Here is a 26,010-nt window from a genome sequence, read left to right as displayed (position 1 = left end):
TTCACAGCCAAAATAGTAGGTATGCTACCAACGCATAAAACATTCGGACTCATTAACCATACTAGTGCCTACTATATTTCAGTACTAAATAATCAAAATAACTAAACGATCTTACGATGGAATCGGATTCAATTAAATAAAAAAAGATCAAATGAAATCGTTCAAATCTTTATTTAAGTCAAACTACACCGGCTCCAACCCTACACCTCTGACCCGAGAAGATTTAACCCGGCAACAAACTCGGCGGGACACATCTTTTCAAAACAACACATAGTTTCTTTATTTTACAAAAGTAAGCTTCTAATGGCACATAAGAAATCAAAATAACACTTGGAATAAAACACTTAGCTAAACGGTTAAACAACGTGAGAATCTATAAGCTTTCAGAATAATCCTTCAGGTGTAAGCCTTCAGGAACGTAGCGAATTAGGCACGAGCTTGGCTAACGTCCGATCTCTAGCGCGGTCCGATCAAGAAGAAGGAAGCCAGTTCCAGCGGCGGAGCCAACCGCTCCCGCCTCCAATTCAAGTTGGTAAACCTGCCTGACCAGTCTACCAACATAACGACAAAAATGCCTGCTCGTGCCTACGTTCACTCAAGATACCCCTCTTGACGTTCCAAAGCCTTCTACCTGTCATCTTAGTTCATCAATACGCCAATAGATGGTGGCGTTACTCTCTACGCAACTTTATGATTCCGTTACAAGCAAATAATATGTAGCCAAACATTGCTAATCGACTTTTACAGGCGTCTAACTATGAACTGTAATGCTGCAATACGTCTTTCTGGTGTCTCGCTCCGACAAATATATATATATATATATATATATATATATGTAAGTAATTTTGTTATGTGAAACTTATATGTTGTGTTACGAGACTTACGAGTAGGTAACTTTAAACTTTAACAGCCTAACAGATCCCAATAAGGCCTAGTTTACCCTCTGGGTTGGAAGGTCAGATGGCAGTTGCTTTCGGAAAAACTAGTGCCTACGCCAATCCTTGGGATTAATTGTCAAGCGAACAATAGGTTCTCATGATCCGTGGCAAAATCGAGATAACGCGAGGAAGAATAACTTTGTCACAAGAATATTTGGCCAAATATAAATCCTTACTCTCGTGTATTTGACCTACCTACTCGTATTGAGTCGTATTTTGCCACCTAGTAGCCTCGAATTGGTTGTTATATGTGGCTTTCCATAAATTAAGGGTCCTTATGCTTCAATAAGGACGTTTTCATGGGGTCCCGTTGTTTCCCATAAAGTTTTAAGTCATAATAGATTTGTTTTATGGCAATCCTGAAAAGTGACGCGTTTCTGAACCAAATGAATTATGACTAACGAAAATTCGAGCAAACAATACATTATGGCTTAAAACTATTTGGGAAACAATAGAGACCCCGTTTTCATCTGAAGTTGCAATAGAAATTGAAAAAGCCACATTTTTTCAAGCTTTTACTTAGTTTCATCTGTCCCGTTGGTTGTCTGTCTGTTCCAATGTGGTTCCAATCAAATCATGCAAATTAAATCCCAACAAAAACATAAATGTGAAATGAGAGCCAAGTTCAATATTGAGAATACGTGTCGTTGTTGACTCGCCGACAAAAGAATTGAGATCTATATGGGTGCCAAGTTCTGTGCTGTGTAGAAAATCCTGAAATTATAAAGGATTTGTCTTGGCAGCAGCAGTTTGCCTAAGCTGAAAAGGAGACCCTCGCTAACGCGCGGTTAATTGTCAAAAAGTTTCAGTTTCTCATTTTTTCTTTTGTATACGCCTTATAGTCTACTTTCATTCCAAATATCAAGTTTCTAAGTAATCTAGAAGTGGGTTAGGTTTTTGGTCTATAAGTATTTTTTTTTCCATCGATATATCAATAATTTCCAGTTTTCAGATTTTTCCCTCTATATGCACCTAATAGTCTACCTTGATGCCAAATATCAAGTTTCTAAGTCATCTAGAAGTGGGTTAGGTTTTTGGTCTATAAGTATTAATTATTTTTTTCCATCGAAATATCAATAATTTCCAGTTTTCACATTTTTCCTTCTATATGCACCTAATAGTCTACTTTGATGCCAAATATCAAGTTTCTAAGTGATCTAGAAGTGGGTTAGGTTTTTGGTCTATAAGTATTAATTATTTTTTTTCCATCAAAATATCAATCATTTCCAATTTTCACATTTTTCCTTCTATATACACCTAATAGTCTACCTTGATGCCAAATTTCAAGTTTCTAGGTCACCTGGAAGTGGGTTAGGTTTTTGATCTATATGTCAGTCAGTCACAAAAATGCCGGTTTTTAAACGTTAATTTATCAATAACTGTTTGAGCTATGTTTATGAAATAGTGTATTTTGAACAAGCTAAGGGACTTGAATACATGTGCCAAATTTCATGTGTGTAGGTTAAGTAGGTTTCAAGTTGTGAAGGGGTCAAAAGTAGCTCGAAATGGTTCGTGTAATATTACACACGGTTGCTGCGTCGCCAGTTCCTTTTTCTTTGAACTTGGCTGGACACGCTACCGCGTGTCTAGTTTGACCCACTTCTCGGGTGTTCAATGAAGCTGAAAATTTACATAAGTACATAATATGTAATATGGGTGACAATACAATATTTTTATGGTTACCATCGAGCTGATCTGATGATGATAATACAGACAGTGGTCTTTTAAGTCTTTTTAACTTTGTGATAAAACAACGCAACTTAATTATATTTGAAAATATTTAAAGAAAAATACAGTCAGAAATTAGAAATTTTGTTATCTAACCTCTCTATCACTCTTGCATATTCGAGCGATAAAGAGGCAAATAGCTGAGTTTCGATTTTCGCACTTCCCGATAGGCCCCTTTGTAAACAAACCGCCTTGATGTGTCTATGTCAAATTATTAATTGTCTGTGAAAACTTGTTAAAAAAAAGTTTAAAACAAAGGCGTAGGCAAAGAGTAGTATAATATGTATATAGCTGGTCAACCAAATCTTGTCAGTAAAAAAAGGCACGAAATTCAAATCTTCCATGGGACGATTTCACTGGGGACGATATCCCTTCGCGCCTACATTTTTCAAAATTGCCGCCTTTTTCTACTGTCAAGATCTGGTTGACCAAGTATACCTATATAGCGCTGGCGGTACACCGAGAAATTCAGTAAAATGTGCAAATGATGTTAAAGGTATGAAAATCGGTACGATTGATCTGTAGAACATTTGAAACAATTTGACCCGAAGCACCAACAAATAAAAAAAAAACGAGAGGAGTTATGACGTCATCTTTTTTTGTAAGGAATAAAAAAATATTGTTTAAAAACCTATCATGTTTGGTATTAAACGAAAGGGCTTTCTGAGCCGATTCCAAACATATATCACATCATTACATTTCAGTATTTTTTTTTTAAATTATAATATAAATAATTTTCAAAACATACCAATTAAGTTTGGGTTTCTCCAGATACAATACGGTAAGTTTTTTTTGTAAAATAAACCTCTAATCTTATACCTAATATCCTCATATCTAACCCTAATAAAGCAATTTTGAAATTATATACATTTAGGTTTTTTTTATTTTTCAATTTTACATAGTGTGATCTATGAATCTCTCAATTAAATATTTAAAAAGAAAGCATAAAATTAATATATAACGGTTTTTTTCAGAAAGTCGCTTATATCTCGGAATCTATAAGTCGTAGTGAAAATTGTCTATGTAATAATTAAGAAAGAATTAACCGAAAAAACTCACCTTTAACGTCCCCCCTTTCCCGAGTTCTCCACCCCCCACTCATCAGAACTTTTTCTTACTTAAAGCTTAGATATTACCAAAGGAACATGTAATAGTATTTTATGCAACTGTTGTTTAAGAGAGGTCAAAAAAGGCGAGTGGCGTGAGTAACAATAACAACAAACAACAACCGAAAATTGTTAATAAAGACGCCACTAGTATTTTTTGACTCAGTTAAACAACGTTGCATACAATACTTTTTCTACGACCAAGCACTTACTTTGAAATGCAATGAAATAATAATAAAAATGGATGATGATGATTGTTTCATGTCCTAATGTGATAGGTTGTTCAGTGCGTGGGATTCTTAAGGGGAACGAAAATTTGATTATTTTTGCGCTACGACGCACGGTTTAGGAGATACAGCCCTATAAATATTTTTCTTCCTCTTTTTCTTTATTTTTCTTTTTTTTTCTTTTTTTGTGTTTTTTAAATCTTACTTAGGGGTTTCTTAAAGGGGAACGAAAATTTGATTATTTTTGCGCTACGACGCACGGTTTAGGAGATACAGCATTATAAAGTTTTTTTTTGTGTTTTTAATCTCTTTTTTGTGTTTTTTTTTTAATAGAATTAGGGTTTCTTACAGAGGAATGAACATTTTAATATTTTTGCGCTACGACGCACGGTTTAGAAGATACAAAAAAAATTATGGTATTGTATCTGGAGAAGCCCAAACTTGGTATGTTTTGAAAACTATTTTTATTATAAATTATAATTTAAACAAAATGACTGAAATGTAACTATGTGATATATTTTTAGCATTGGCTCAGAAAGCCCTTTCGTTTAATACCATACACGATAGGTTTCTAAACATTTTTTTTATTTCATACAAAAAAACATGACGTCATAACTCCTCTCGTTTTTTTTATTTGTTGGCGCTTCGGGTCAAATTGTTTCAAATGTCCTTAAGATCAATCGTACCGATTTTCAGACCTTTAACACCATTTGCAGCATTTTACTGATTTTCGCGGTGTACCGCCAGCGCTAGAAGTGGGCAGCAAAGAGTAGTATAATATATAGAACAGTCGGCAGTCAACGTTTGTTCCTAATAAATATAACATTGATGAATCAAGGCGGTTTGTTTAAAGAGGGCCTGCCGCGATACCAATTTCGTTATCTGCCGCCATTGAATTTCGCTCGTATATGCAAGAGTGATAGAGAGGCAGATAACGAAATTTCCCCCCACCCCCCTTTGGATGGTTCTTGTTTGAGTTATAATGTCACTGTATTGAGGACTCAACCTTTCCATTTTTAAAGTGTTTTTATATCGACATGACACTGGCTACTGTAGTAAATGCCAAAAAAGAAAAAAAAACGCTGTCATAGTAATCGTCAATCGAAATAAACAACGTAATATCCAAGAAAAATTTGCAAAATAGTATATGATAAATATGTAAAACATCATTAATTATCGAATTAAGATTACATACAACTTTGTGTAAAAAAAATTGAGGCAATTATACAGCCCGATTATACGGGTTACATTTTGAAAAAGATGATTATCTTGGAAAGAAGAGCAAATATACATAGGTGAACATAATAAGAGAATAGAATAAGAATAAGAATAAGAATAATTTATTTATAATAAAATAGGTAGGCAATCACAAAGGTGTCCGGTAAGCACCAAACTAGGCTGAGCCTGTATCTTGGGGCTTACAAAAGAGTAGGTAACATACGGTAACTAAACCTAATTAAAATGATGTGTGAAAGAGGGTGATAAGGTGTATGCTTTTAGCGTGTGTATGTGTGTGTGTGTGTGTGTGTGTGTGTGTGTGTGTGTGAAAGGTGTAGGAGAGCGAGTAAGGACTAGATGATGAACGATGAATGATAATGGTGAACAAAGGTATAGTAAAATAGGTAGGGACATAATTCAGGGTTTGCTTGTCTGGTCCACGCATGCTGTACCTATCACGACCACGGCACGGCCGTCTCCTGCTAACTTTTCGCTATAATAGTAAAATCATAGGTCTAATACCTATGATTTTAATATTATAGCGAACAATATTTCATGTTCATGATCTCGAATTTAAGACTTTAGCTTAGATTTATGGCGTGCGGCCTAACGCGCGTTGCCTCTATGAGGAGCTGTCAAAGCGCTTTATATCTGTATGCTTTTGATGATGCGGATCAGCATTCTTATCCAGCGGGGCAAGCGGCCAGCCTGCAGAAGGGCACCCTACCGCACTTGGTAGGTCACTACACTCACTACCAGGATTTAGGGCTAATAATTTATTTATAAGTTTTTAATACCTTTAAACGAGCAATTCTTGTATATTTATTTATTTATTTATATGTATATATATTTCGGGGATCTCGGGAACGGCTCTAAACGGATTTAGATGAAATTTGCTATATGGTGGTTTACGGGGGCGCAAAATCGATCTAGCTAGGTTTTATCTCTGGGAAAACGCGCATTTTTGGGTTATTATATGTTTCCAGAGCAAAACTCGGTCTCCCAGACATTAAGTTTTTAATTTAAGTGTTTTTATCATGTTTCATATTTAAACTTACAGATGTGAATCACCAGCAGAGTTTTTGGAGAGGTGTGGTTTTCTTATTTCCTGTTACCAACCTGAAACACCATACCTACCTAAATATCAGAAAATAATAAAGTGAAGAAAATTAAATAAAGTTGAATGCTTAAAAACTTTAATGTTTTATTAAAATTAAACGAAAAAAAATGTGTAAACTGAAATAGATCTAATTTTTTTATTTGTAGTTGAATAACATATATGTATTTAATCTCCTTCAATTAAAAATCATCTCTGAGTAGATACATATTAAACAATAGGTACTTTTAGGTCTTGGTAGTAATGTTAGGTCTTATGATGACCTACTGTATTTGATTATATTACTTACCAAGACCGGAGCCTAACCTGTCAGTCACCAACTATTTTGATGCTCTTTGTAGGTAGCATCAAAATAGTTGGTGACTGACAAAGTTACCAAGTTACTAAGGTAGTAGGTACCTATATAGTAGGTAGCAGTAGCGCAATATTTAGTCAAAATATTTTGACTAATTTAGATTATTTTTATGCCAAAAAAGTAATACAAGCTATTCATGTTCCACTTAGTAATAAAATACGGACTTTTCTGAATATGTGGTTTACGAAATGTGTTAAGGTACAACTTGTGGTTTATTAACGTGGTTTAGAAATAGGCAGCTTGAGTTGAGAGAGGTGATGAGTAAATTGTTTCATTTTTTTACGATTTTGAGCGTTTATAGGAGAATGTGTGGAGCAAGCATTATTTGACGTGTAGGTGTGGGTTCAACAAAAAGATCGCTTGTCAATAAGGCATTCTTGCTGTTAAAATTCAATTATTAATAGCCTTTATCGACCATCAGCAATGTAGTCCCTTTTTGATTGATGGAAATTGTCACGTAAGTTCCACTACTCGCCGCCGCATCGCCTACAGCGCATTCGTTAGTCTATCGCTCACAAGATGTCATTAATTCATGTAAACTTACGTACTGAAAAAAAAAAGTTTTACTCTTTGCTATAAATTACCCTTTCGCACGTCAAAAACTCCAAGATGGAGCCGAAGGTCATAGAGAAAAAAGTCTACATTTGGAATCATTACTTGTCAAAATTTGACATTAGCAATCCACAGTTAGGTGACAACCAAACCAAACCATTATAAACCTTAAAGTAATAATAAAACAAAGTTGTTTTTTGTTAAATTATTGTTTGTACCAAATGAACTTCAGCACTTGATGAACTTCAAATGAACTTCAACAGTTGAATTTCAAATGACGCGAAATTTGACAGTTGCACATGTCGAATAGGGGCCCTGATGGAAACATCATAGATAATACCTAAGAACTTAAATATTATCGTTATGATTAGGATATTAAATTCTAATGTACTATAATGCAAAATTCACAAAAACGTGTAGGACAGGTCGACTCTCGCAGAGATGAATCGCTCCCTTGAGAAATGTTCATATAAAATTAACAGTTACGTTTTAAAAAAACTTACCGTAAAACGTTTAGTAATATGATTTAAAACATGCAATCAAAAATTGTATATAGTGACCAATAAACAAAAAGAAACAATAGAAATATTTAAGTACATAACTATCTATTGTCTGTCTCTAACCAGAAATACATACATATTTCAAAGCTTTATTGCTTTTAAATATGTAGGTATTTCTGGTGGTCTGCTTTATTTTTCATCAGTTTTTTCATGCTATAACATTAACGTCATAAAAACGAAAGCAAATGCGTCCATATGTAATAAAATGTGGCATGTGTATATAAATTACCTTCATGAAGCTTCATTACTTTAACAGCCTTTAGCAAACAAAGGTCCTAGTAATGATGAGTCTGTTTGCAATTGTCATACTTCAAGTAGTATTGTGGCAATGCTTAGTCTACGGCGATCCGGAGGTTCGACTACAGAACGAAGACAGTGGCCCAGGTGAGCCGCTATTCCTGACGCCGCTCTTAGAGCGTGGCGACGTGGCTGAAGCGCGGCGGCTGGCGCGCGTGCCGCTCCTCCACAACCTGCACGTCGAGAGCTACGCCGGCTTCTTCACCGTCGACAAAACCTACGACTCCAATCACTTCTTTTGGTACTTTCCGAGCATATCCGCTCACAGAGACGACCCAGTCATCGTCTGGTTGGAGGGGGGACCGGGGTCTTCGGCGTTGATTAACTTATTCGTCGGAAATGGACCCGTTTCCGTGAGAAATCACACTTTCGAGCGCAGAGAGCACCATTGGGCGCTGAGTCATCATATGATATATATTGACAGCCCAGTTGGCACTGGTTTCAGCTTCACCAAGCATCCGGAAGGTTACTGCACCTATCAGACGCAAATCGCTGAACATCTGTTCTCCAGCCTGACTCAGTTCTTCCAGCTCTTCCCAGAGCTGCAGCAGAATGAGTTTTTCATCGCGGGAGAGTCATACGGCGGGAAGTATGTCCCGGCTCTAGGCTATACTATTCACAAGAAGAACCCATCAGCAGAAACCAAAATAAATCTCAAAGGTTTAGCTATCGGTAATGGTATATCTGATCCTGAAAACCAGTTACTGTATGGAAAATATTTGTATCAAGTAGGTCTCATAGATCTCAATGAACGAAAAATATTTGAGGAATATGAAGGTAAAATTTTAAATTATATTAAACACGGTAAGTGGAGAGAAGCATTTGACACCTTTGCTATTCTACTTGAGGAATCTGGTTCTTTTTTCAACAATTTTACTGGGTTTGATGCTTATTACAAATTCACTAATCCTAAAGTGTTTTTACCTGGCATTATTGAATTCCAGTATATGTTAAAAAATAATGCTACTCGAAAGGGAATCCATGTGGGAGATATGACATTTCACAATGGGTCTGTAGTGTTTAATCATTTAAAACAAGATATAATGAAGTCTGTCGCCCCGTGGTTGTCCGAACTCTTGGACAACTATCACTGTTTGATGTACAGCGGGCAACTGGACATTATAGTGGCTTATCCTCTAACACTCAACTCAACTACTTGCAGAAGCTGAACTTTAGTGGTTCAGAGGAGTACAAGACGGCGAAGCGTTCGATCTGGCGCGTAGACGGGGAGATAGCGGGGTACGCCAAGCAGGGGGGGAGGTTGGTGGAGGTGCTTGTCCGGAATGCGGGGCATGCGGTGACAGTGGACCAGCCCGAGTGGGCCTTGGACATGATCCAGCGTTTTACCCATAATACAAAACATTGGGACAGTTAGGCAACTCTCTTTTAAACATAGTTAAGTTTTTATAAAGATATTAATATAAGATGTTATTAAACATATACAAAATAAGTTCTTTTAAGTACCTATTCTATAACATACTAAAATGATTTATGGCTGGCTAGGTGCCACTAAAATAAATTACGTCACGAACTTGTAGAAATGTTCTGTATTTAAACACCTCCAATACCATTCCCGACCCTCATTTATAGTCGGACTGCAGCAACGAGCAGTCAACATGACAAAGTGTCTATTTGTGACTATTTCTCAGCAAGTTATAATATTACGTGCAGTCTGCTCTCGTCTGGTCGTTGGAGGTGGAGGTCAAACAGAGAATGGAGACGGCGGCCCCGGTGAACCCTTATTTCTTTCTCCGTATCTCGAGCGTGTCGACCTATCCAAGGCGAGGCGGCTGGCGCGCGTGCCGCTCCTTCAGCACCTGCATGTCGAGAGCTACGCCGGCTTCTTCACCGTCGACAAAACCTACGACTCCAATCACTTCTTCTGGTACTTGCCCAGCATGTCAGCTGACAGAAACGACGATCCCGTTATCTTGTGGTTAGATGGAGGACCTGGCGGCTCAGGTATGTCAAACGTGTTCTTGGGAAATGGTCCGGTTGCTTTAAAGAACCACACGTTTATACCCAAAGAGTACCACTGGGTTCTTAACCACCATGTGATCTATATAGATAACCCAGTGGGCGCTAGCTTCAGCTTCACCAAACACAAGGATGGTTATTGCAGAAATGAAACGCAAATCGCTGAACATCTGTACTCCAGCCTGACTCAGTTCTTCCAGCTCTTCCCAGAGCTGCAGCAGAATGAGTTCTTCATCGCGGGAGAGTCATACGGCGGGAAGTATGTCCCGGCTCTAGGCTACGCTATTCACAAGAAGAACCCCACAGCGGAAACCAAAATAAACCTCAAAGGTTTAGCTATCGGTAATGGTATGACTGATCACTTGGAGGATACAACTAAACGGAGTAGCCATTAACAGGCTTTCCCCTCTGTCGAAAATAGGCGGCCAACGGTCATACACAATGTATGCACTGACGTTTATCTGACATGGCTATTTTTACGTTACGCATACATTTGACGTTCCCCTCCCCCGCAAAAATCGGCAGACTGTTTTGTACAGAAAATTACAGACATGGCGTCTCCGTTTGATTATATCCTTCAAGACTGATCATGAAAACCAGTTAAATTACGGACAGTTTTTATATCAAATAGGTCTCATAGATTTAAATCAGCGAAAAACATTTGAAGATTTGAAGAATACGAAGCTAAGACGGTGAATTATATTAGGAACGGCCACTTATTTAACAATTTCACTGGTTTCGCTGAATACTCGTACTATAATTACTTACATACCGAATTTAAAGAAATCGAATCGAATGTTTCAGCTGAACTCAAGTTTATATTGAAACAAAACTCTTTTCGAAAAGCAATTCATGTGGGAAATCTGACGTTCCAAAATGGTTCCTTATTGCGAGAGATTTTGCAAGCAGATGTAATGAAGTTAGTCGCTCCGTGGTTATCTGAACTGTTAGACCATTATCATTGTTTTGTGTACACTGGACAGTTGGACATTATAGTCGCTTATCCTCTAACTACCTGCAGAAGCTGAACTTCAGTGGTTCTGAGGAGTACAAGACGGCGAAGCGTTCGATCTGGCGCGTGGACGTGGAGGTAGCGGGGTACGCCAAGCAGGGGGGGAGGTTGCTGGAGGTGCTGGTCCGGGATGCGGGGCACGCGGTAATATGGGACAAGCCCAAGTGGGCGATGGATATCTATGGATTTGGGTGAAACGTTGTATCTACAACGTTTCACCCATAATGAAAATCATTGGGATAGCTAAAAACATGTGCATTATCTTGATGTGAAAATAAACGAAAACATGATTCGGCGTTCCTGACTGTCAATTTTGATGCCCTTCTATCCATCTCAATTATTGATAACCAATATATTATGTAATACATTCAGATCAGAATTTAAGATGTGTCTACGGTTCTTCTGTCTGATGTTAGCTGACTAGACATAGTCTACATGGATTTTAATCCGTCTACAGGCATAGGATAAAACCGACAGACAGGATTAAGAGATGCAGAACCTTGATTAGAGCGCAAAACGCTCCATTACACGCGCTTTGATGTCGCGCCTCTGTCGCGGTTACAGTAGTTACCAGGTGTGAAAAAAATGCATGATAGAGTAGTAGGGTAGGTAGAGTAGGGGATCTTGCATGTAGGATGAAAAAAAATCAGGAAAACTGTGGTCGGTGAAAACGGTTGTTTGTAATGAGAGACCAAAGTTGATTTTTACTGCGAATGCTAAAAATCTTGTGTGCAAGCGAAATATTTTGTACTTAATAGAATCATGAGCATAGCCAGTGACTGATAATATGGACTTGCCAACTTTGCCACATCTTGCTGATACTGTCTACAACTTAAAGCGTCTTACTTTAAACGTATTGAAAATATGCAAATACGTTATTTATACTTCAGGGGTAAAAAACTTCCCCGCTTTTCCCAATTCCCTACGCGAATTGTATACCAAAACGGAGCCGGTTAAAATTGTACAAGATCGTATCACCTGTTTTCTTATAGTTGCGGCACTTGGTGTGCATTCCCATTGCGGGCGCAAGTGAGACGAGCTCTCGGTTGACTCGAGACCTTGTTTTTAACCGACGAAAAAAACGGAGGAGGTTCTCAAGTCGACGCGTATATTTTTTTTTTATGTATGACAACTTTTTACAGAGTAGTTCGATTTTGATAATTATTTTTCACCTGAGCAGCTCGAACCCTTGGGTACTTTGCTACTTAAAAACAGTGAGCAAAATCGCATTTTACTCACTGAGTGAGACAAAATGAGCAAAATGCGATTTTGCTCACTCAGTGAGCAAAATGAAATTTTGCTCACTGTTTTTAAGTAGCAAAGTACCCTTGTACCAGCTGCTGAGGTGAAAATTTAATTGTTGGTATATCTTAAGAAAACATGAGTGAATAGAGGTAAGTGAGGAAGAAGGAATACATTTTTCGGGTTCTCTAATATGTTCTCACTGCTGAGGTGAAAAGTTTTGTGAACTACACGAGATCAAAGTTATTTACATCTCGTGCGCTTTTGAGTCCCTTACTACGCCAAGATTCTAAATTAATAATAATTAATAGTATAGAATCTTTCGCTTGCACGGGACTCAAAATAAGCACTCGAAGAAATATCAAACTTTGATCTCTTGTTGTACAAATAACTATTTTTATTGGAAAGGGTATAACCCCGAAGTTGGTCCCATATAAATTTGGAAAAAAAAATCCTACCTTAAGGGTAGGAAAATAGGGGATGATTGATTTTTCACTCACCGATTAAAACTAAAAATGGAAAAATAAAAACTTTTTACAAAAAAAATAAAACCGACTTTAAATCAATCAAATAAAATATTATCCTTTTTGAAGTCTATGCGTTACCAACTGATATGTTTGAAGTCGGTGCCAAGCCAAGTAGTAACAATACCAGTAAAAAATAATCAGCTTTATGGCTTTATAGCCATAAAGCTGATTATTTTGCATGGGATTTATATCCCATTTTTGACTCGTATTGTTACTACTTGGCTTGGCACTGACTTCAAACATATCAGTTGGTAACGCATAGACTCCAAAAAGGATAATATTTTATATCATCCTTATTGAAGTCGGTTTTTTTTTCTATCCAAGTTCCATTCTAGAATGTACTTTGTATTATTGATCGATCCGTTGGACAAATTGGGGCGATAAAACGCCATATGCATTTACATATAGGGTATGTACTTACATGCGCTGTGGGCATGACTAGTTACGATGCCTTTAGGTGTTCTCGGCGTTAAAGAGGTTAATTTGCCACTGGTTTGTCAAAGCGCTTGACTCGTATAAGTCGCATTGTATATAGGAATAAGTGTAGGTAAGGGGGTATGACGTCACCGTCGCGCCGGCTACCTGTCTGCCCCCTCGATATAGATAGGGGTCCTGAAAATAGGTGCGCCGTTTATTGATAATTGTCAGAGTATGGAGTTGAATAGAAGTGAAGTTCTCAAATGAAAAGGCCCACGTAAATTATGCCGAAATAAGGCGTCAGCCTCAGAATGAGAATAAATAAGATTTTAAATGATTTTAAGGTTCAATCGTCCAATGATGTTAATGAAAAATGTAGAGCACACAGGCAAAGAAAAGAGTTAGAATGTATGAGGCCCAATACATTCCACGACTCTTCTCTTTCCGAATAGACTCTAGCTACTCGTAAGAGTCGAAAAACAATGACATTATTTTCCGGTAAGTATAAATAGTGTGCGTTAAAATAATAGAAATTCTTGACAGAAGTTCAGATGCTAATTAAAAAAGTTTTCTTTTTTCAGTCGGTTAAACAAAATACAAGCATCGAATTCACCGCCGCTTTTGTAACTAAATACAAAAAAAAAGCGGCCAAGTGCGATTCGGACTCGCCCATGAAGGGTTCCGTATTTAGGCGATTTATGACGTATTAAAAAAAGCGGCCAAGTGCGAGTCGGACTCGCCCATGAAGGGTTCCGTATTTAGGCGATTTATGACGTATAAAAAAAACTACTTACTAGATCTCGTTCAAACCAATTTTCGGTGGAAGTTTACATGGTAATGTACATCATATATGTTTTTTAGTTTTATCATTCTCTTATTTTAGAAGTTACAGGGGGGGGGGGGACACACATTTTACCACTTTGGAAGTGTCTCTCGCGCAAACTATTCAGTTTAGAAAAAAATGATATTAGAAACCTCAATATCATTTTTGAAGACCTATCCATAGATACCCCACACGTATGGATTTGATGAAAAAAAAATTTTTGAGTTTCAGTTCGAAGTATGGGGAACCCCAAAAATTTATTGTTTTTTTTCTATTTTTGTGTGAAAATCTTAATGCGGTTCACAGAATACATCTACTTACCAAGTTTCAACAGTATAGTTCTTATAGTTTCGGAGAAAAGTGGCTGTGACATACGGACGGACAGACAGACGGACAGACAGACAGACAGACATGACGAATCTATAAGGGTTCCGTTTTTTGCCATTTGGCTACGGAACCCTAAAAACTACTTACTAGATCTCGTTCAAACCAATTTTCGGTGGAAGTTTGCATGATAATGTAGGTACATCATATTTTTTTTTTGTTTTATAATTCTCTTATTTTAGAAGTTATAGGGGGGGGCGGGGGGACACACACATTTTACCACTTTGGAAGTGTCTCTCGCGCAAACTATTCAGTTTAGAAACAAATGATATTAGAAACCTCAATATCATTTTTGAAGGCCTATTTATAGATACCTCACACGTATGGTATTGATGAAGAAAAATGTTTTGAGTTTCAGTTCTAATTATAAGTATGGGGAACCCCCAAATAATTTTTTTTTCACAGAATACATCTACTTACCAAATTTCTTATAGTTTCGGAGAAAAGTGGCTGTGACATACGGACGGACAGACAGACAGACAGACAGACATGACGAATCTATAAGGGTTCCGTTTTTTTCCATTTGGCTACGGAACCCTAAAAACCGCCATCGAAACCCGAACCCCTCGTACTTTAAAAAAATAAAAGTGTTCTCAGTGCAAAAGAAATTACTTACGTAAACTTCCTATTTAGCTGTTTTTCGCGAACCTGAACATTAATCTTTTCAACTTCCCGTGCTTATATTTCATCTTTAATTACACTTCTTAAATGAACTGTGTTATTTAATACGACCTTTAGCCTCTGGATTTTCATTTTGATTTGACCTTCGTTTACTGATAATTAATTGTTGCAAAGCTACAGGTCAAAAAAATAGTACGTCTATTAATACGCCCCTAATAGATAGTAAAATAGTTATTTTCGATACAAGTGCGAAAAAGAGGAAATTCGAAACGAGTGGCGATAAATTAAAACACGACCGAAGGGAGTGTTTTAAATCAGCACGAGTTGCGAACAATCGGCCGCCCGTACTCCTAGCGAGGACCGATTGACCCTCACCTAATATCAGTATGATTTTAAAAAAAAGCGGCCAAGTGCGAGTCGGACTCGCCCATGAAGGGTTCCGTATTTAGGCGATTTATGACGTATAAAAAAAAACTACTTACTAGATCTCGTTCAAACCAATTTTCGGTGGAAGTTTACATGGTAATGTACATCATATATTTTTTTTAGTTTTATCATTCTCTTATTTTAGAAGTTACAGGGGGGGGGGACACACATTTTACCACTTTGGAAGTGTCTCTGGCGCAAACTATTCAGTTTAGAAAAAAATGATATTAGAAACCTCAATATCATTTTTGAAGACCTATCCATAGATATCCCACACGTATGGGTTTGATGAAAAAAAATTTTTTGAGTTTCAGTTCGAAGTATGGGGAACCCCAAAAATTTATTGTTTTTTTTTCTATTTTTGTGTGAAAATCTTAATGCGGTTTACATAATACATCTACTTACCAAGTTTCAACAGTATAGTTCTTATAGTTTCGGAGAAAAGTGGCTGTGACATACGGACGGACAGACAGACGGACAGACAGACGGACAGACAGACAGACAGACAGATATGACGAATCTATAAGGGTTCCGTTTTTTGCCATTTGGCTACGGAACCCTAAAAACACGACACGGGCTGGAGAAAGTAATATTTCGGATGAGTTTGGTTCGATATTTATAAGCTGGTCAAGCAGATCTTGTCAGTAGAAAAAGGCGGCAAATTTGAAAAATGTAAGCGCGAAGGGATATCGTCCCATTAGAAAATTTGAATTTCGCGCCTTTTTATACTGACAAGATCTGCTTGACCAGCTATAATTTACCATTATTTATCAAATCGGACATACGCCATTTTAAAGTTCTGGTACGGTTTCGATAATTTTCAATTTCCTTCCTAAGATGTAATTTTTTTTGAAAAGATGTGTCCCGCCGAGTTTGTTGCCGGTCCCATATTGGGATACCCTCCTCCAATTGAGGGGGGATTTAAATCTTCTCGGGGCAGAGGTGTAGGGTTGGAGCCGGTCTACCTAGCTTTATTTGACGTTCATAAGCGCATTGTAATTATGCCTACTTGAATAAACTATCTTTTATCTTTATCTTCCTAATAGGTATAGACAACGGCTATTTTTCAACATTTTGGGATTCGCTCATCAGCATTCAAGAAGCTTACGATCAGACCGCTCCTGTTTCAATAAATCGAGATTTTACATTCGTCCCCCTCCTGCTGTTTTACATATTGCTGCACACCTGAGAAGTTAAGGGGATTTAAGTAAATTTTCTTTTCTTCCGAAATTAACACAGATTTTGTGTTTACCTGAAGATGTTGGATGACAGGATAGGATGGAACAAATTGAGCGTTATATTGCCTAGAGTTAGGTAAAAAGCTTTGGTTCATTGATATGAGATGATATAAAATATATTCGAATCAGTTTCAATGGACATATTGCTTTTTAGATTGTCAAATGCCTGTTGCTGCATATTGAACTTCATTAAAATAGAGTTTAATATGACTAAGCAATTGACAATCAACTATAAATGTGTATAAAACAAGCAACAACGGTTGCACTCCGGGAGTGCCGATAGAAGTGAAAACTCACCTCACTATGTTACCGACGCCCGGTAACACGATACATACGTTTAGCGGAGGTATTCTATTTATTTATTATATATTATTATCATTCTCAAATACGATCACACTTTTTCATTGACATGTTTATTTACATACTGCCATGACAACGACAAATTATTTGAACATAAGTAGGTAAAGAGTCTTGAAAAGGAGTCCGCAACATAAATGTCAAAAAACATTGAGTTTTTCTTTATTGATTTAAATGCCATCTAAATGATGAGTGGCCATCTAAACCTTACACCCCTTACGATCACGCGATCGCCTTACGCCCCTTACGGTCACGTGATCGCCTTACGCTGTCACGAGTTTATCATTTTTTCCCCACCTCAAAAAGTGCCCAGCGCCGGCCGCTAAAGAAGTTTTCACTTCAAAAAAGTACCTAAATGTACCTGATTCTGCCTGTTTTTCACCGCTGAATTACTATACTTGAATTGAACTTACAGATTCAGATAAAGTTCGTCACGCAGAAAGCTTACGCCCTAGGATACTACTTTATTTTAGGAAATCTACCCCCAATGTGCAGGGGAGGGGAACGGAAGAAAAATCAGTTCAAATAAAGTAAGATGGACGGAGGGACAATTACGCGGGCACAGTTAGTAGTAAAACAAATAAAATTAAAAAGAAAATTCTCTTTGTTAAAATCTGTAGATTCAATCAAGGTGGAGCGACCGAGTTGTTGAATATTTCATGTCCAGGCTTAGATCATTTATTCCGGTTTATTACCTTCGTTACGGGAAATGGAATCCAGGAGTGGAATGTAAGAATAATTTCTTGAGGATTGTACCTATTTAAGCTTAGAATAAATTTTTCACCACATCAGCTCGGAAAGGCTTACTTTGCACTTCAAAAACGGATAACAAAGTTGCACTTTGCTATCAGTAATTCACATGTGAGGCAAAGTAATCAAATGCAAATTTTGAGTTGTTTTCTTATGTTTGCTGGTAGAATTGACTTTTAAATGATGATTTTGGTTGATAAATAGGTATTTAATAACATTCATTTGAATTTGATTTGGTTTAATTTTGTTTGATATTTTACATTTAATATTTGCTTCGTTAACCCTCGTGTTTTGAAACCCTCGCAACGCTCAAGATTCCATTTTTCTATTTTGGGATCTTTCGCTTGCTCGGGTATCAATATTAGCACGAGCGGTTAAACAACAACTTTACCCCCTTGTAAAACAAATAACTATTAAAAGTGGAATAATTAATTAACTTGCCAAACTCTACATATATAGGTAGCATGTTTCCCCACGGTTTGAAGGCAAGGAAGGCCTTGTAGTTAGTTGAATGCTCAGTGATCAAGATGATTGCACGAACTTTTTCCCGAATCTCAGTAAACACAAAAACCTCAGTTCCGTTGTAGTAAACAACACTCCCTTCGTTCCCTAAGTACCCTATTCTGAGCCTTACTGAGCCATTCAGATAGGGCCGTCCCTTTCTTAGTAGGGGCTGAGTAGGGGGTTATTACGAGAATGTTGCTGATGAATGTTGAGAAGTCAAATGCTCTGGCAACCAGTATAAGGGGTACTGCACCCTTGAAAAGTCAGAGTTGACAGTTTACCACAGTTTAGAATAAAGACCTAAATTAAGGCTGGGTCGGAGCTTCCGGCGCTTCGTTTTCTATGGAAAGGACCATATGATCACCGATCAGCCATCATAGAAAATGACGTGTCGGACACCTCGCCCCAGGCACGGGCCGGTCTAGCGTAGCGTGAGTCATCCTTTAAGCGGTAACGACAGAGACTGCTTTACGTAATTACAAAAATTTGTACCTACTACGGTACAAACTTTCGTACATTCTTGGCATAAAGTAATAAGTTCTTGGTATGGAATTCGACTATGCCCAGCTGCTATGCTGCTATATGGCTGCTGAGTCTATAAACAATGGAATCTATGCTTTCTCCATTGGACAAAGGTGATTTTAGTTTAATGTTGAATTTAAGGAAATAATTCCGATAACTCTGTATGGTCACTTTAGATTACCTAAGACTGGTTCGACTGAGGATTCGACTCGCTTGCACTCGCAACAGCCAAGCGAGAGTGAAAGAGCTAGCACGAGAGTATTTGATGAAGGGTGCCAAACAAATTAAGGTTTATGGCTTGAAGTTCGGTACTAAAGTTAACACAGTGGAAGTTTATAGTCTTCAGTGTCGTTTATAGAGGCCAAGGAAATGTGATACGCGACATTAAAGTTAAGCAATTTAAGTGGATTACAGCAGCACCTATATCACTTATGAATCCGGGAAAATTGCAGTGGTGCAAAGATAATTTTCCCGGATTCATAAGTTCAAAAGAGTGGCCACCCTACTTACTCGCCTGATCGAAATTCAATGGATTATAGTTTGTGGTCAATCTTAGAGACAAGGGCCTGTGCTACTAAACACAAAAGTGTAAATGCTCTAAAAGCAACACTTAAGTACCAAAGAATGGGAAAAAATATCCTTGGAGGAGCTGCGGCATTTCGTTGAAAGTTTTAACAAACGTTTGCGTTTGTGTATCAAAGCGAAAGGAGGCTATTTTGAAGACAATAAATTTTTGTTGCATAAAAGAAGTGTAGTTTTAATTTTTAACTTATTTTGTACTAGTTACGTAAGTACTTAATAATATAATTAGAAAAAACGTTGTCAACGTATTTTTGGGCCATCCTGTATACGTTCCTCTACCCTGTACCTAATTCATCATTCAGACAGGCTCATAAAGGGCTGAAGGTGATTGCTTTAAAACTCTTTTGTCACAAGTCAGTTAAAAGTTCTAAGTTTCCGCAGGAGTCTGCCTGGTTTCAATAAAACTGTCTGTTTGTTGGAACTTCTCCAGTGTCGTTTGGTATTCTTGACTCTCCATAAATGAAGTAAGTTGGGGATTTATTTCGACTTTATTTATATTATTTGATATTAGTAAGTATTTGATACTTAAAAAGAGGTACCAACTTTGTACAATGTAAATGAATACTTAAACGGAATAAACAATTTTATTATTTTATTATGTAAGACGATTTTTGGCAAGTTTTTGACCCCCTAAATGTAAGAAAAAATAGAAGACGAATAATTGCTGACCCTGAGCGACCGGGATCAACGAACAGGCGGTCAATTCGTACATTGACCGCCTGTTCCTTGATCCCGGCTTCTTCGTGCTTAGTAACTACTTTTGTAACTAAACCTAATAACCTAAGTCCTAAAGTGTCATTCAATAGAACTTGCACCTATGTAAACAAAAGTTACTAGTAAATTGACATTCAGGGTCAGTTTTAGTATGGCGGTTTGTTTAGCAAGTTCTATTGAATGACACTTTAAACTAATGCTGTAAAATTGTATCTCAATAAATTTATTAATATTATTAAAGTACAGATTTATTAACATAGTTACCTGTCGCTGGAGACGAGTATGAGATGCGTGTTAGCGTACTTGGCGCGCCGCTTGCGCACGGCTGACAAAGCTGCGCAGAGGCTTGGGGCGAACGCGCGGCATGGAGGACACTGAAAAACATGTCGCATTGTATAAAATGATATAGGAAAGTGAAAATTTGAGCGAACAATGTCAAAGCAAGCTGCAAAGACGATTGGCAAGTAGGAAAAATCTCTATTAGTGTCATGTATGTATACCTACTTATATTATCATGGAGTTTTGGTTACCACTGCACTGGACTGGACTGGAGTTAATTTACAGATAGAGCAAACCCGATAAAGGTAGGTGATACTTAGAAGTAGAGATACTCAACAGACGGTTCATTGATGATGTTGTTAGTAAATTACTCCACTAACGTTGTACATGGAGTTCGGCTAATATGGAGGAAGAGTTACTTAACAGACGGGTCTTTGAGATATAGTTACCAAGTTACTCCACTTACCCAATGAGCAGCAAAATAGAACACCCTCACGGCATCTCCCAGATCCTCATAGGCTTTACTCCCATCTGGACCTTGAAGCTGAACTCCTCTAAGGACCTCATGTAGAGGCGGCGCGGGCCAGGGGAAGCCGGAGGCGGTTGGATCGGCTAGCAGGGCAGCACGGACTGGGCGGCCGCGTATGATGAGGGTGGGGACGCCTACTGCAATGCTGTATTTTTGGGTGAGACGACGCTGGAAAGAAAATTTAGAGGTTAAGATGGAATTGATAATATCGACGGTGGAAATTTCAAATGTCGTAAGGGACATGTTGTCGTACGTCCCTTACGACATTTGAAATTTCCACCGTCAATATGGGTCAATGTACTCAATGTGGCTCAATTCAAAGCAAAATGTGGGTATAAAAATACCATCAGCTGCATGTATACATATAAATACCTATGTACTTATCTATCAAGAAATGTTATGAAAATTCGGTGTAAGGAATTCCCCAAAGCAATTCCCGCTATCAGACATCGCAAAGCCAAGCGGCGCGCCTTTACGACATTTTTGTAGCGTTCGTCAATTAAGAACGGACGTATATGCCATTGACGACATACGACTTAAGCGCCTTAATTCATGAAGCGTTTGTCAATGATGAATGGACGTATAGTCCTATATGTCGTGTATTATGCCATTGGTTGCTGTCATAAGCGTCTTGAGTATCGATACTACCAATCGCTGCTTGAGCCCTATTCTGATAGTGTGGCTCTTCACTTCAAAAGTTTGCGGACCCTGACCAAGCCGATCATCAAGGTCATATCAAAACCAGTTCATAACCATAATAAATTCAATCTGAATCAGTCCTTATTTTAAAGGCACTTACGTCATTTTAAAGTTAACGCTTTAGATCGATTTTCCTAAAACAACTCATTTTGAGTTACGCCATTTTATACAACGCGTCATTTGTGTAAAGACGTATACGCCACTGAAAATCTATGGACTTACACCCGTTCTAAAAGGATGTGTTTAGCTATTTATTATGCTGTACGTAACGTAGCGTAGTTCGGGAGTTACGTGATCCTCATAACCGCTCAAGCGAAATATTTTGTTTATGGAACATACAGGGTGACAGCGTCGACGTGCTCAGAAATCGAGTAAACGGTAATTGAGCGTGTACATGTTAGTTTTACCCGACGGATTATAGGAAGGTATTTTTACAAGCTTTTATTTAACTTGCAATGTATGTATCATATGTATGCTCGGGTAATTATCCATTTCCCATTATTCAACTGAGTACTTCACAATATTACGTATGTAATTTAGGTAACAATGCAATATGGTACCATCGAGCTAATCTGGTGATAAAACAACGCAACATCGTGTTTGGGTCTGTTAGACCTGTCTCGATAAGTTGCCTGTTGAAAGAAAAATATATTAGTCAGCTATAAAATCTTGTATCATAATTGAAATTGACAAAAAACTTATTATGTCGTATATTATGCCGTCTTTTACGGCAAATCCGAGTTCGTTCTATGATTTGAAAGATTTTGAAAGGCCACTTTTCAAAAAGGAAGAGATTGTGTATACGTAGAACTGGTTTGAAAAATTATTTGCTTAAATCTTTGAATTTTACAGACATAAAGGCCGTCATGAATTAATACAATGTGAGGCAAAAGCGGGTGACAAAGTTATTGTCACTTTTTAATTGTGGCGTTTTACTAGAAGTATAATACTTAATTCACGCTGAAACCAATTAGGTAGATTGACGCAAAAGATGTAGACCTTTTGGATATATAGTTATCTCAGTAATATTCTTATAGTTATGGCTCTCTCGCAATCAGCAGGCGTAAACATTATTGTGTACGCGTGTCAGAAAGTCAGAATGTTTACCGCACGCCAGACACGAGGGAGACAGTAGGCATAATACTCATTATGTGGAGGGAAAATCTCGTACGTAAGTTTGTATGTACTTGTTTGCATGTGTGAATTGAAGGTGCGTTTCAAGTTCTGGGTATTTTAATATCACTGACCTGTTAAAATGGAGAAAAAAATCATCTTTCCATTAGATACCATCGATATACATGTCCTGTGACTCGCTGAAATATATGAAACCTAGTAAAAAATGTTCATGTCCTAAATTTTTCCCTCTACCTAGTACCTAGTACTAGTGTGGCCCTGTGGCCAGAAATACATAACTAAATCATTCTGTATTTTAGTAAATAATTCAATATCTATTATAATTTTTGTCTGAAGACAATTGGACATACAATTGGGTCTTTCGCTATAACAGGTGACCTTTTAGTTCGCTTTCTAATCCCAGGCCTTTCGTATGACCTAACCTGCACTTTATTGTTGTGTGATTGTGTAATGTTCTATTTTCCTTTTACAGTGAGAACGAAGAGCAAATATAAATTCAAATTTGTGTGCGAATTTTTGACATCCTGTATCTGGTGGGTAGGTATTAGGTAAGTACCTAATGGAAACAAGATAAAGCGGTTTAATATTCCTATGTATTCGGGGTATTCCTAATTATTATTTTAATAAGGAAAAGAGACAGTGTAACAGCTAGAATGCTGTTAAATCTCTAAGCGCCATCGCCACTTGCCCCATCCCACTAAATAGTTATTTGTTTTACAAAAGGGCAACGTTGTTGTTTAACCGCTCGTGCTAAATGTTGATACCCGAGCAAGCGAAAGATTCCTAAATTCGAAAAATGGAATCTTGAGCGCTGCGAGGGTTAAACAAAATTTGCCCCCGAGTGAAACACATAATTTTTCACCACACCAACCCGAAGCAAATAATAAACGTAAAATATCAAACAAAATCAAACCAAATCAAATCCAAATGAAAACCCCCATATAGCAAATTTCATCGAAATCGTTAGAGCCGTTTCCGAGATCCCCGAAATATATATATATAAATAAACAAGAATTGCTCGTTTAAAGGTATTAGATAGATAGATTAATACTTATTGCTATTACATTCATGAAATGGTTGCTACGTTGCCCACGAACTGGAATATCTCATTTAACATCATCTACCTATTCGAAATAGGGCTTTTTCTTCCCCGCTAGGATAAGTGGCACTTTTCTTCCCTGTTACGGGGGATCAAAGCACTTTTCTGTTCTAGGATACACGTTTATTTAATTTTTGCATACTATTTTTTTACGTTAAATAATAATATTTAACATAACAATTTCCTCATAGTTGATGTGAAAAACAGTATGTGTCACATGGTAGCAAAATTATTTCCATCTAAAAGAGCGTTAACACTATAATCCCTCACTACGCTCAAGATTCAACTATAGAATCCTTTTCTTCGTTTAGGATTTAAGCCTCGCCGTAAAGATGTTATTTTGCTCCCTTATAACACAATCGGACATTATATTTACTTATTTCATCATGTTGGCCCAAAATTCAATTTTGCTATAACCCGCATATACTGTGCTCTATACAGCAGTTCTTTTGCCTGCCATTGTGTTTTGTGACTCTGGCACTACCTACTACTAATACGCACGTATCTGTCTGTAAGTACGCACAATGACAAGCAATCAGGCTAAAAGCCGGCGCGAGATATCGGCGTCGCTCACGCCAACCTATCGTGTGATTCCGATCTCATTTGATGTGATTGTTTACTCAGAGAGAGTGCGATAAGCAGCCCCAAGTGTCATGCTTGTAGTTAATTCATAAATATGGCCTCTATGGTATTGTTAAAAAAATATGGCCTCATCTTCCTCGCGTTGTCTCGGCACGGCATTTATAAATATGGCCTACTTATCAAATTAAATACTTAATCATGAGACTTTTCAAAAAGATACTTGCAAATAATAAAGACCATATAAAATACCAAACTTACAATGAGCATACCTATTTAAAAAAACATTTATGACCAGGCAAATTCTTAGCAAAACTTTAAATTGAAATAAACAAATTTGACAAAGTTTTTAGAACGAAAACAATTCCGCTCTCAACTCCACGTTTAGGCACTGAGGAACAATAAAAATCTAAATTGAACGAACCGACCTAATATCAGAACAAAACATGGCCTCGTCAAAAAAAATTAAAAAGATACTTTATGCTCTTGGGGCGGGCGGGGAGGCGACCATAGAGCCAGAGCTGCAGGAAATGCTGATTTTGATTTGCTTTTATTGATCACCAAAATTGTTTTTTTTTTTTAATCTTTCTTAATTGTATTGGAATGAAAAGAAACATAAACGAGAGTATTTCACGCTTTTATTAACCTTGCAATAAATTGCATGCGATTTAAGATATATTGCCGAATTGCCGGCTAAGTAGATTCAAAAGCCGCAATATGCAACCACTTGTGATTTTTTGCGAGATCAGAGGGGCTACCGCAAAAACCGAATTTCGCAAATTACGGAGATCTTTCTCTTTTACTCCAATGAAGGTGTGAGATACGTAGTATAAAAACAAAGATCACACTTACATTTTCACTAAATAGTCCACTTTTGCTAAGCTAATACGTATATCGAAATAATAAGTTAGAACTGCTGTTTAATTACACAACTACCCTCCATGTATATTTCTTGACCATAACTGTCAGAACATTAGTAACGTAAATAAAGTATCCTATAATAATAAGCCATGATATTAAATTCGTATTAATTTGCTATTAATTATTCTATAATAAATTAAATTAAAATGTAGCAAATACATTTGTTAAATTGAATTATTATGATAACCGGATGTGCCGCAAACATCTTACTTGTTATTCCTACCAAGAAGTGGTGGAAGGGGTGAAGTCTGATCGAATATAAGCGGGTGTCTGACAGTTGTGGCTCACTTCTCAGTTGGAGAGCTAACAATGACAAACGAAGCTAAGTATCTATTTTATTGTGTTTTTATGACTTTTATATTTTCTTTGTGTTATAGTCTGATGGTATGTACGTTACAACCTTTGATGACCTTTTAACAATTGCTATGTAACGTATATTCCAACTGATTACGGTGTAATACATCATGTAGCTTATTGCTAGATCTTTATTACTGTTTTAAATTATGTCAGGTGTGTACGGTAAGGTAGCCAGTACTAACTATAAGCCACCGATATCTATTACGCAGCGTACCTACT

The 26,010-nt window shown here is 37.3% G+C and overlaps 1 protein-coding gene and 2 pseudogenes across 1 annotated transcript in view; 2 read left to right on the top strand and 1 right to left on the bottom strand.

The window, feature by feature from the left end:
* Positions 1 to 26,010, bottom strand: part of LOC134657236 (nucleoredoxin-like) — an 87,522-nt gene that overhangs the window by 28,214 nt on the left and 33,298 nt on the right. The window contains exons 2-3 of the mRNA XM_063512808.1: positions 20,940 to 21,170; positions 20,459 to 20,568 (exon numbers count right to left, since the gene is read on the bottom strand). Coding sequence (XP_063368878.1) covers positions 20,459 to 20,568; positions 20,940 to 21,170 — 341 coding nt within the window. The remainder of the gene's footprint in view (positions 1 to 20,458; positions 20,569 to 20,939; positions 21,171 to 26,010) is intronic.
* On the top strand, positions 8,086 to 9,485 carry LOC134657066 (venom serine carboxypeptidase-like; annotated as a pseudogene).
* On the top strand, positions 9,715 to 11,282 carry LOC134657065 (venom serine carboxypeptidase-like; annotated as a pseudogene).

This window comes from Cydia amplana, chromosome 19 (assembly GCF_948474715.1).
Source record: "Cydia amplana chromosome 19, ilCydAmpl1.1, whole genome shotgun sequence".
NCBI classification, from domain to species: Eukaryota; Metazoa; Arthropoda; class Insecta; order Lepidoptera; family Tortricidae; genus Cydia; species Cydia amplana.
This window is presented reverse-complemented; position numbering and strand designations above follow the sequence as displayed.